The sequence below is a fragment of the Echinops telfairi genome, unplaced genomic scaffold, assembly GCF_000313985.2.
Source record: "Echinops telfairi isolate 266 unplaced genomic scaffold, ASM31398v2 ScPeMD7_655;HRSCAF=1070, whole genome shotgun sequence".
In the NCBI taxonomy this organism is placed as follows: domain Eukaryota; kingdom Metazoa; phylum Chordata; class Mammalia; order Afrosoricida; family Tenrecidae; genus Echinops; species Echinops telfairi.
In genome coordinates, this window is record NW_022104553.1 from 29,942,878 (window position 1) to 29,954,498 (window position 11,621).

Below are 11,621 nucleotides of genomic sequence, written 5' to 3' on the forward strand. Positions count from 1 at the left end.
GGGAGGGAGGGAGGGAGGGAAATAAAGAGGAGCTGAAACCAAGGGCTCAAGGAGAAAGAAAATGTTTTAAAATGATGATGGCCACATATGTACACAAGTGCTTGACACAATGGATTGTGTTAAGAGCTGTAAGAGCCCACCCCCCAAATAATTTAAAAACAAAACAAAAACATATTTCTGCCTGACCAAAACGCTTCTTCTGTTGTTTCCTTGTTGGTTCTAGTTCCTTCTTGCTATTTGTAGCTCCTTTTAAAAAGTGTTAGCTCGGCCTTTATCTTTCCTTATCTGTGCTTCATTGAATCTCAACCTCTCTCTGTGTCCCACGCTCTCATTTCTAGTTTGCTCTCACTTGGTTCGCTTCTCTTAGCCCCGCCCCCCCCTTTCTATTTTTCTCTCCCAGCCCTGGTCTCTCCATCTACCACACGGTATCTGACGGCACCTGCGGTGGCTCTGGGTTGCTCTGTCTCTGGTTCTCTGCAATCGCTCTTGTTCTTCAGCATGCTCGCACCCTTTAGTTCACGTGTCTCCGTTCCTGCCTGGAGATGAGGGTGACGATGGGAGCTGTTCTAAAACACGTTCTCCCTCACTTCCTGTCTCTATGACCACCTCTTCCACCACACATCGCCACCACAGCTGACAGGTGCAAGACCAGTCATGAATGGGTGTAATTGTGGATGGGCGGTGGAAAGAAAGAGTTGGATTGGAAGGAGGAGGTAGAGGGTAGGAGAGTTAAAGAGGAAGCAGCTGAAAGAGGCTGAAAGCTGGGTCTCTTGTCCAAGAAAACACATCATAGCAACAGACACAAAACCTGGAAGGTTGCGTTGTGGGAGCCCCCACTATCCCAGAATCTCCCCCGTCTTTCTTGGACATAGGCCGAATGGGTCTATGCAGTCAAATCCTATAATCACAATTCATAGGTTCCCTTAGGGATTCAATTTCTAAGTCTGAGAATCCAGACACATGAGAAGGTATTAGCATTTGTTTAATAATATGTGTAGATAGGACATAATACCCAGGCATTTCATTTCAGGACAGTAAAGAAGATTTACCCGCCCTTTATTTTTTTCTCTAAGGAAAAGAAAAAGGGCAGAGAAAGGCTTATTTGCCACAAGAAGTGATGTTTAGAGATTGGGTGAGGTGGTGGTCTCTGCATCTTAGACACTTAACACATGTGTGTACACACACACACAAACACACACACACACGCATGAATCTGATAAACCAATACAGAAACTCTTTGGATAATAAATAAAACAACTTGTTGAATTGATTCTGATATTTTTTAATCTGGGGATTCTAAATCTTCCTCTCATTTTCTTTACTAAAAAAAAACACACCCCCAAACCCTGGATGAGTTGGGCTGCTAACCATAGGAGAGAGACGCGGCTTTCTACTCGCATAAAGAGTTACAGTCTCAGAAACACAGAGGGGCAGTTCTACCTTGTCCTCTAGGGCCGCTATGAGTTGGTATCGGCTTGATGGCGGTGAGTTTGCTTTGGCAAAGAGAATGTTTGGATCGATGTCATGAAGGATCGATGAGTGAAATGAGTAAATGATGTGAGGCTACGTAGCAATGGTGGATGTAGGTAGACAGAGATGGATGTATTAGCAACCCTATAAATGAGTTTACCTAAATAGGAGAAACACAGCTTATGTGCTGTGTATAAATGGCCCTTGATTTCTAACAAAGCTGTTCCTTCACACATAATATTCTCTCCTTTCTCAGCTACTCAAATTCTCAAAAACAAAACAAAACAAAACAAAAAACCAACTCACGGCTATCAAGCCGATGCTGACTCATAGTGACCCTACCGGACAGGGTAGAATTGCCCTGGTGAACTTCTGAGATTGTAACTGTTTATAGAAGTAGAAAGCCCCATCTTTCTCTTGAGGAGTGGCCGGTGGTTTTGAACTGTGAACCTTGAGGATCAAAGCCCAAGGCATAAGCACTACATCACCAGGGCTCCTCTCAGCTACTGAGTTCAATCAAAAATTCATTGCAATGACCACACAGAGCTCACAGACGGTATTCATGATTGAAGGGTTTATTACTAAACTTAACAGGTTACAACGCAGGTGAGAAACGCTTAAGATAGAGTTGTGCAGTCAGGGCATGTTACAAAGTTCTTTCAGGGCTGCTCATAAAAACCCAAAGGGCATGTCACTCTACCGTAAGCCTCCATCCAAAGGCTAGGTGAGTGCTCATAGGTACCCTACTCTAGTAAGTCCTAACTTGAAGGTACTGAGATCCAGCTCCATGGGTGAGCAAACTCAGCTCCCCCAGTTAAGTGCCCAGGGCCACCCCATTCCACAAATTAGCCTCCTGGCCCAAAGTGCTTGGATTTACTTGCTCTGTGGTCTGGGAAGTCCACCACTCTGCCTCATGAGCTGGTGCCTGGCTTGTTGTTGCTGCTGTTCCTCCTCTGCCACTACATGGGGATCTTGTGCTCCTGAGAACACACTCTACTCCTGGCTTTTGCTGATAGCAGGATTCTCCCTTCTTGCTTCTCAGGGGGCTCTTTTTTTTTTTTTTTTACCCAGTAGAGGAGCATCACAATGAATCCTTTTAACAATTGCTATGTGGTACTACCTAGCAATGTCTTTCCCCAACTTCTTGTCTAGAGCCAGGTAGGTTCTAGGTCGTTTGGTGGGCGTTACAGAGACTTTGGCTAGACGAACCATGTTAAAGAATTCACTGCCACTGCAAAGACTTAAAAAAAAACCAACCCAACACCAACAGTGGAGAGCAAATGTTTTGAGAATGATGAGGGCAATGAATGTACAAATGCGCTTTACACAAGTGATGTATGCCTGGATTGTGACAAGGGTTGTCTAAGCCCCTGATAAAATGTTTAAAAACATAATAGAGAGCCAGAGATTCGACAAAGAAAAAAAAAAAAACACCAACACAAAACACTGTGGTTAGGCTGTTTGACGTGCAGAGAAACAGATCAGGAAAGGTTGAGAGATGACCACGGAGAGAAAGAGGAAACGGAAACTTGAATACAGATCATCTGACCCTCAAATTTCAGAGCCTAATAGTGATGTTCCCCTGCCTCCTGCACCTGACCAGGAGGTGTTGACTAGGGATTGATTTGTGCAATGAGCACTGGGGGCCAGAAATATGAAGAGAGGGGATGGGCACATCCTTTCTGTAGGAATTTCTTAGGAGAATTCAATCTACACTCAAGTGGGAGATTATAGGTTACATAACAATGGCATTACAAAACAAAATCTTACTTCATCATATCCAATATCAAAAAAGCTACCCCGCCCCAGGAATTCAGATGTTTACCTAAGCTGCTCTTTGAAAACCTGTTTAAGTAGCTCCAGGGTCCCTGGATACAGGTGACCGGCTTGGCATCATGGAGCTAGGAGGCGCTTTCACTATCTTTCTGGCACTCTCTTTGTCTTGCCTGATCATCCTCATTGCCTGGAAACGAATCAGCAAGGGCGGGAAGCTGCCTCCAGGCCCCACACCACTGCCCTTCCTGGGAAACCTGCTGCAAGTCCGAACCGATGCCACCTATCAGTCTTTCATGAAGGTGAGTCCACCTTTCCGCGGGGAAGGAAGCATTTCGTTATAGAGCCAGTGTCTTGACCTGCAGACAGTTCCAAAGACAGCCTCGGAAGCAGTCGACTTATGCTAGGCTAAGTTCTTTCACCAGCACAACACACTCTCTGAGCCAGACAGGCTTTCAACTTAGTCCAACGGTCAAACACACAGAGCAAGAGCAAGTCAAGAAAAATGAGCAAGACTTACCAGCGAGAGGAGGGAGAGAGTGAAAGTCCTGTTCTCTGGCGGCAATCAAGAAGCTCTACCCCTCCAGGCTCTTGGCTGATTTTTATACAATTTTGGGGGGTGTAGCCATCGGTGTGGTCGTGGGGGCTCAGTCCGATAAGGGGCGCAGCCACAAGTGTTTAGTTCGATAGCCTTGGATTCCGTCCAGTTTCCATTTTGTTGTTGTCATCCTCATTCTCGGTGGCCTCTTGTCAGCCTTGTTCTTGTCCCCTGGGGACTTCATTCTATTCAGCCAGGTAGGTTTAGCAGCTTCGGGCTTCAGAAAGCATAGACTTTCTGAGCCTGCTCATTTTATAATCCCCGAGCGCCCTCGGTACAAAGCGCCCTGAAAAGGCGCTTTACACAATTGATGTGTGTATGGATTGTGATAAGAGTTGTATGAGCCCCTAATCAAATGATTAGAAAAAAAAAGAAAACTATAAATGCAAAAAAAAAAAAAATAATCCCCAAATTTTGGTAGCACAGACATGTAACATATTGAAATAAGAGATATTCAGAATCTGAGGATTTGGGAACTGCACTAGCTTAGATTCTAAAACACAAGGGCATTTACAATGAGATTATTTTATAACTTTGAGATGCAGAATCACGACATCTTTGGATGTCATACTTTAGCATTTCAGAAAGAGAATCATGAAAGTTGTTCAATTCATGACAGAAGCAAGTTCAAGGTGATGGGACTCGCCCAGGATCACAGGAGCCCAAGCTTCTATTCTCTTTCTCAATAGCCTTTCCAAACCCAGAGCTTAACCTGTAGACTTTCTACCCTTCTCGGTGTTCCCCTGTAACACCAACGTTCAATCCACGAAGGACCTGTACTTGGTGCTCCAACCAACATCTTCTTTTGTTCTCTTCCACCCTTAGCTCAAAGAGAAATATGGCCCGGTGTTCACTGTGTACATGGGCCCCAGGCCTGTAGTTATTTTATGTGGACATGAAGCAGTGAAGGAGGCTCTGGTAGACCGAGCAGATGATTTCAGTGGCCGTGGAGAATTGGCATCCATAGATCGAAACTTCCAAGGTCATGGTAGGTAAAAATAACAATGATAACAACAGACAGGTTGATAATGTACCCAGTCCAGATCAAGTCCCTAAGTCTGATATTAGCCCGTATGTCAACACCAGCCAATACATTTTTCTTTAGACTCATGCAGCACATGCAATGATGCAAGAATGCAGGAAGATCACAGGCCATTGGGTGGAAAGTCTTGTGGATCCAGTGGAGGTGAAAGCATGTCAGCACTGGCATGGGTCTCCACGTGGCTCCTCCAGTTCCAGGGCTCTGGCTCCATCAACATAGCTCCATGTGGCTTGTCAACAGGAATGTCTCCCAGGGAGACCAGCAGAGAGTCTATCTGGCCTCCAGTGAGCTATTTATCTCCTTCAGGCCTCCAAATGAAGTCATCAAGCTGCAACCTGATTGACAGGCTAGACTCCATCCCTTCAGAAGTTGACAGATTATGTCACTGCCACACACAATAAGAAGTAGAGCCAGGATTTGAAATCAATTTGCTGACTCCAGCAAATTGAAATCAATTTGCTGTGTTAGTTCTGTTCTAGCTTTTCATGCATGCAGCTAAGTCTTTGTGGACCCACCCAAGAGCTCATGGCCAACTTTCCACCCTACCTGTCCAAAGCACATACACAATACACAGCTCACCCACACATCCATCTCAAGCTACTAGGACCTCTCAGTTCTAAGTAGCTTCACATAATTCATGTTATCCATTCATCCACGTTCACCCATGGATCTATCTTTCCTTACACCTTTACTTCCATCTACCCGCTTCAAACAAAATCTTCTTATCGTGATCGGGTGGATTTACAGAGAAGATCATCAGTTTTAAACCCAACTTTCACACACACATACACACACACACACACACACACACACACACACACACACCCTGAGCTTCACCACATCCTTGGCAATCCCTGCACCATAAGATCCCACGTCTCATTTTCTCCTTGTTTCCACTCCTCCTTTTCCAATCCTTCTGAGCATTGTCCTTGGATAAATGCTGCACTTTTGATCCCAAGTGGCTTATTATTCTAAAGGGTGAGTACCTCGTTCGTGCTAGGGTTCTCCTTGCGGACACGGCTATTGTTTGGTTGAAAATTGAATCATGGGCATAAAGTTCAGTTCTAGATCTCAAGGGTGACTCAGGGTCATAGACTCCGGGGTTCCTAGGATGTCTGACCAGTTATTCTGATGCTTTCTGCGATTTCAACTTTTAATTTATACCTTTCTCCCATTCTATCCAAGACCTTCCAAAACGAACCCTTTCAGTGGTAGCTGGAAACCATTTGTTTGTTTTTTTCTGAACTCTGGGTTTTGAAGATTGAAGTTTACCTGGTCTGTTCATCCCTTTGACTAATTTTTCCATTTCCCTGATTTCCATCACTTTTATTTCCTTTGTACAGGAAGAGCCCAATAACTGCGCTTTCAGTGTCTGATCATGTGCTTTGAAGACTCTAATCTCTACTCATCAAAGTGGGCTCTAAGCTGTAGAGCATTATCTGTGTGGACTAGGTTATGCCAATTGACCTTGGTGTCCCTGGAGACTATGGCCTTGAGCTGCCAAGCCCAGTAGCACATTCTTTCAAGGTATCTAGTGTACTACTTCAGCCTCTCATCAATTCAATGCTACTCCTTTGTCCATTTCTGAAATCTTAACCTTCTGGATTTTCATTTGCTGCTTTTGTGCGATTTCACATCATTTTTCATTTACTGTTGGTTTGTTCTTGTAGTGTTTTCCTGAGTTCTTCAGTTTTTGTTTTGACCTTCATCAAGCACTCTGAATTTATTAAATGTAGCTAAGTAACATTCTTTTGAATTCCTTATCATCAAGCAGTTCCTCAGGAAGGGTTTCTGGCTCTGTATTTAGTGATTTGTTGGAGACAGTCTGCCTTGTTCCATGTGATCTGAAACGCTTTCTTGTCTCAGAGGCATTGTGGGGGTGTTTTGTTGTCTGTTTGTTTTTTAAATTAATTGTTCAGGCAAACAAACATCAAAAACACAGGGTTAACCAAAATGAGAGATGAAAAAGGTATATATGAAAAAGCAAAATTCGGAGGAAGGGAGGGTGGGGAAGTCGGGAAAATGAGCTGATCCCAAGGACTCAAGTAGAAAGAAAATGTTTTGAAAACGATGATGGCAACCTAGGTTCAAATGTGCTTGATACAATGCATGGATGTATGGATTGTGATAACAACTATATGAGCCCCCAATAAAATGATTAAAATAAAACAATTTAAACTTTATTGGTGTATTTAAACTTCATTGATGATTGTTCTGTGAGTGTTTCTTACTACCTGTCTCATGGTGGGTGTAATAAGTATGTGTGTGTGTGTGCCTCTCTGTTCTGGTAGCACAGTTGAGGGTGAGTTTGACTAGTGTCTGCTGTTGGCTATTTATGACAGGTAGCCCAGTTGGTGAGGTTTCCAGAAGTAGGGGTGTTGTCACCGGCCACTTGTCACCAGCCACTGGTCTGCCAAGTCCCTACTGATCAAAAGGCGCTTGTGAAAGTTCAAGATGGTAATGCTTTGATGACATACCCATCAGTCTCTTCCTCCTTCAGGCTCCCAGGAGTATCGTCTGCATCTATTTCACCAGCTCTCTCCCATCTTTATTGTTAGACGGGCTGGGTAGTGGCTCTGCCTCCACTGCCATCTTGCCCGGATCTGCAGAACACCCCTGTCCCTGCAGGAGCACACCTTCAACCCCGCCACCTTCAGGTTCCTCCTGAGACCCTAGGCCCCACCTCCTTACTTTTTAATCGATCCATTCTTCCACCCAAAGGTCTCCTCACTCATTATTCTTTCTATCACATATCTAGACATCTAGACATTCTTTATCTTCTGCTTACCCATTTTCACCTGACCATTCTTCCATCTAGTCATTAAATCATTCACCTTTCCAATCACTTATATATACAAATATAGAGACATCGATCGACCCACTACATTTTATTTAACCTATTACGTACCCAACCTTCTATATACTCATTCATTAATTTGTTGTTATTTTCAACTATTCATGTAGTTTTCAAATCATGTACCCACCAACACTTCACCTATACATTAACTCTTTCATCCAGCCACCCATGCATCAGTCCAATCATAAACTATCCTCCACCTTACCTTTTTATTAACTTTCTAAATATCCATTCAAATGTCCATGCACATCTAGACTTTTCTAAATGCTTACTTTAATTCTTTTAGTGGGGAAAGAAGGTATTGGAAGGAAGGGGGAGAAATCTGGAAGGGGAGAGAGGAAGGAGAAATGAGGAGGGGAAGGAATGTAATAGGAGAACAATAGGGAACATGTTAAGTTGAAAATGTCTAAATATTTCTTACTGAATGATAACTCAATTTATGTAAGCACATTAATGTCCAGGTCTGAGTCTCTGTGTATCCAGTGGTGCATGTCTAGGGAATACACAAAGTACATGGAAAATAGAGTGTCTGTCATTTCAGGATGCTCCACATGACATGCTATCCCTTCCTCCTCAGATGCTCAATGCATTCATCCATGTATTTTCTTAACTCTCTGTCCTTTGAGAAGCCCCCATTGATATTGCCTAATCATTTCTCTTCTGATATCTTTCCGTCACTGCAGCCCTAGGCTAACAGGGAAAGAATCTTAGTGGTCCCAGCCAGACTGGGAAGTAAGGGGCGTGGTCCTGGAGAAGAGACTCTAGAGCTTTCATAGCATAGGCCCCTCATGGCCCAGCACAGAGCTGGAGACACGAAAGGAAGGCAAGGCAATGGCCTGATGCTGAGATCCCGACAGGTGTCGCGATGGCGAACGGTGAAAGGTGGAGGATTCTGCGTCGTTTCTCCCTGACCATCCTCCGGGACTTTGGGATGGGAAAGCGAAGCATTGAGGAGCGGATCCAGGAGGAGGCTGGCTACCTATTGGAATCATTACGGAAGACCAACGGTACAGTGTGGGGGCACGTAGGGGAGGGCTACCAGGAGACTGGGCCGAAGTAGAAAGCTCAGGTGAGAAAAGATAGGCCTAGTGGGAAGACGTTCTATAATGGGAATGGATTGGAAAAAAAGATCGATTTAGGATTCGCAGATGTTGCCCACTGTTACAGGTGGAATGTGAAAAATAAACACGAGGGACTTTCAAAACTCTGTTGTCTACAGAACCTCAACCTCAGTTGATTTTAAGGAGTCTCTGATCCTTGAAATTGTATAGCTGCTCATATCCGGCTAGACCCGAGCATGTACACTGGAGCAGAGAAGAGCTCTCGACACACAGAATCCAGGCCAGACAAACCCCTCAGGAACAGTAATGGAAGTAGCGATATCATGAGAATAGCGGGGAAGGAAGGAGGAGAAAGAGGGAAATGATCTCAATGATGGATGTGTAACCCCCCAGAGGGACGAACAACAGAAATGTGAATGAAGGGAGACAGCAGACAGTGTGGTGAGATATGAAAATAATAAAAAGTTATAATTTTTCAAGGGGTCACGAGGGTGGGAAGGGGGAGGGTAAAAAGAAGAGCTGATACCCAGGGCTCAAATAGAATATAAGTGTTTAGAAAATATTGATGGCAACATATGTACAAATGTGTTTGACACAAGTGATGTATGGATTGTTATAAGAGCTGCAAGAGCCCCCAACAAAATGATTTATTAATAAAAAAGAAACAAAACAAAAAGAAATTGTATAGCTATTTTGGAAAAATATGAGTTTGTACTTCTTTTGGACACAGACCTAAATTCGATTATATATTTAAAGGAATCCAATCCCTATTAGAAACGAAAATAAGGCCAGAAATTACTGGATTTTAGAGAGAAGACATACAGAAGTTGAAAAATACAAGGGAAAATAGAGAAGAAACAGGGAGTAGATTTTTCTCTGAATCAGATTCTTCAGCTGGGACCGAGGGATTAATCATAGGATCTGTGTGAGTTCTTTGAATATGAGTCGATTCTCGCAAGTTATTTTTAAAATAGCATATACTCGTATGTGAATATGCACAGTTTTTCTGTGGAAAAAAGGCCCCAAATCTCCTGACATGACATCACTATCTTATTTTATAGAAGGATGATTGAAGTCTAAGAAAGGTTATTCTTAATAGCGCAAACGGAGTCAGTGGTAGAGTTAGAACCAAAGTCTAGCTATTCTTTTATGCATAGATCTCTTTTCAAATGAGTGGCTTCCTCTCCCAAACGTGTACAAAGAAAACCAACCAACCCACCCATAACACTTGGTCCTTCTAGAATTTGTTGAGTCTTTAATGGGTGGCAGTCCACGTGCACCCATTTTACAGGCATGGCTGTCCTGACTCTCCTGAAACCAATACCATGTTTATTAAACCAATTTGAAAATCTGGAAATCTCGGCTTCAAATACAAAAATGAAATAACTTACACACGTGATAAAACACCGAAGCCACTACTCCATGCGGGACAGAATGGTCCCATACCTCATAGTCCCAATCCTTTCTTGTAACTCAGACAATTCTCCTCCCCAGGCGCCCCCATCGACCTCACCTTCTTCCTGAGCCGCACAGTCTCCAACGTCATCAGCTCGGTCGTTTTCGGAAGCCGCTTCGACTATGAGGACAAGCAGTTCCTGACACTGCTGAGGCTGATAAACGAGAGTTTCATTGAGATGAGCACACCATGGGCACAGGTGCCCACTTGCCACCTCTCTGCCCACCCTATCCCAAATCTCAATGACCTAAGCATCTGCCTTAATTCTCCCCCCAACATAGGGAGAATGAAGTAGCAATAGCAATATGCCCAAGTCTCCGACGCCCCTCCAGAATGCCAGCCCCGCTTTGGGGTTCAAACCCAGCTCATGTTGGCCACATTCATAACAAATCTCTGCTCTGCTTCCTGCAGCTATATGATATGTATTCCGGAGTCATGCAATATTTTCCTGGAAGACACAATCGAATCTATTATCTGGTAGAGGAGCTCAAGGACTTCATTGCAGCCAGGGTCAAAATCAACGAAGCATCTTTAGACCCCTCAAATCCTCGGGACTTCATCGACTGCTTCCTCATTAAGATGCACCAGGTATCACTTTCGCTTCTGTCAACCCTTTCCTTTCATCTTCTCAGTCTCTAGCGTTTGCTGTCAGACAACGACACACAAACAAGTCAGGGGACAAATGAGCAAGTATTTTTTCGCATGGTTGGCTTCAATTTACAAACAAAATACAAAACCAGAAAAACTCTAAATCCTTGCATTTTTAGAATGCACTGCTGAATTTTAAAGGTGTACAATCATGGACAACGACAATCTTACACCTTTCTCAGCATATATGAGAGCGACACACAACTGACGAAAAGTAGAACAGAAGCTTTAGAACCTTAACATTGGGCAAAACTTAGATTTTTAAACGTCTTTGTTATTTGAGGATTCAGACTGTCAATATTTCTAGTTCCTAGAGTCTTCGAAGTTCACACATGTAGAAGGATTTATTTCATGACACAGACTTTCAAAGCACACTCTTCTTTTCTTGCCCTGCAATGTCCCCATTGTTTACATCACTCCAATCATGCTTGCCTCCTCCACGCTGACACAATAGGTCCCCTCCTCTGTCCACTCCTTTGTCCCTTGCTGTTTCCTCTGATACCTGCTTCCTTTGCCCAGCTGCTGACCTTTCACAAAGACCTTCTCTGATCACAAGGGAGGAAAAAGATCAGGGCGGGAAAAGGTGGTCCTGTTTATTTATTTATTATTTATTTATTTTTAAATATTAATAAATCATTTTATTGGGGGCTCTTATAGCTCTTATCACAATCCATACATAAATGGTATCAAGCACATTTGTACATATGTTGCCATCA

General features: G+C 43.5%; 1 protein-coding gene across 1 annotated transcript in view; it reads left to right on the plus strand.

Moving 5' to 3' along the window:
- Nucleotides 1-3,365: 3,365 nt before the first annotated feature.
- LOC101649744 (cytochrome P450 2G1) overlaps nucleotides 3,366-11,621 on the plus strand; it is a 14,808-nt gene continuing 6,552 nt past the window's right edge. Inside the window, exons 1-5 of the mRNA XM_004710510.1 lie at nucleotides 3,366-3,545; nucleotides 4,667-4,829; nucleotides 8,598-8,747; nucleotides 10,296-10,456; nucleotides 10,669-10,845. Of these exons, the coding sequence (XP_004710567.1) occupies nucleotides 3,366-3,545; nucleotides 4,667-4,829; nucleotides 8,598-8,747; nucleotides 10,296-10,456; nucleotides 10,669-10,845 (831 nt within the window). The remainder of the gene's footprint in view (nucleotides 3,546-4,666; nucleotides 4,830-8,597; nucleotides 8,748-10,295; nucleotides 10,457-10,668; nucleotides 10,846-11,621) is intronic.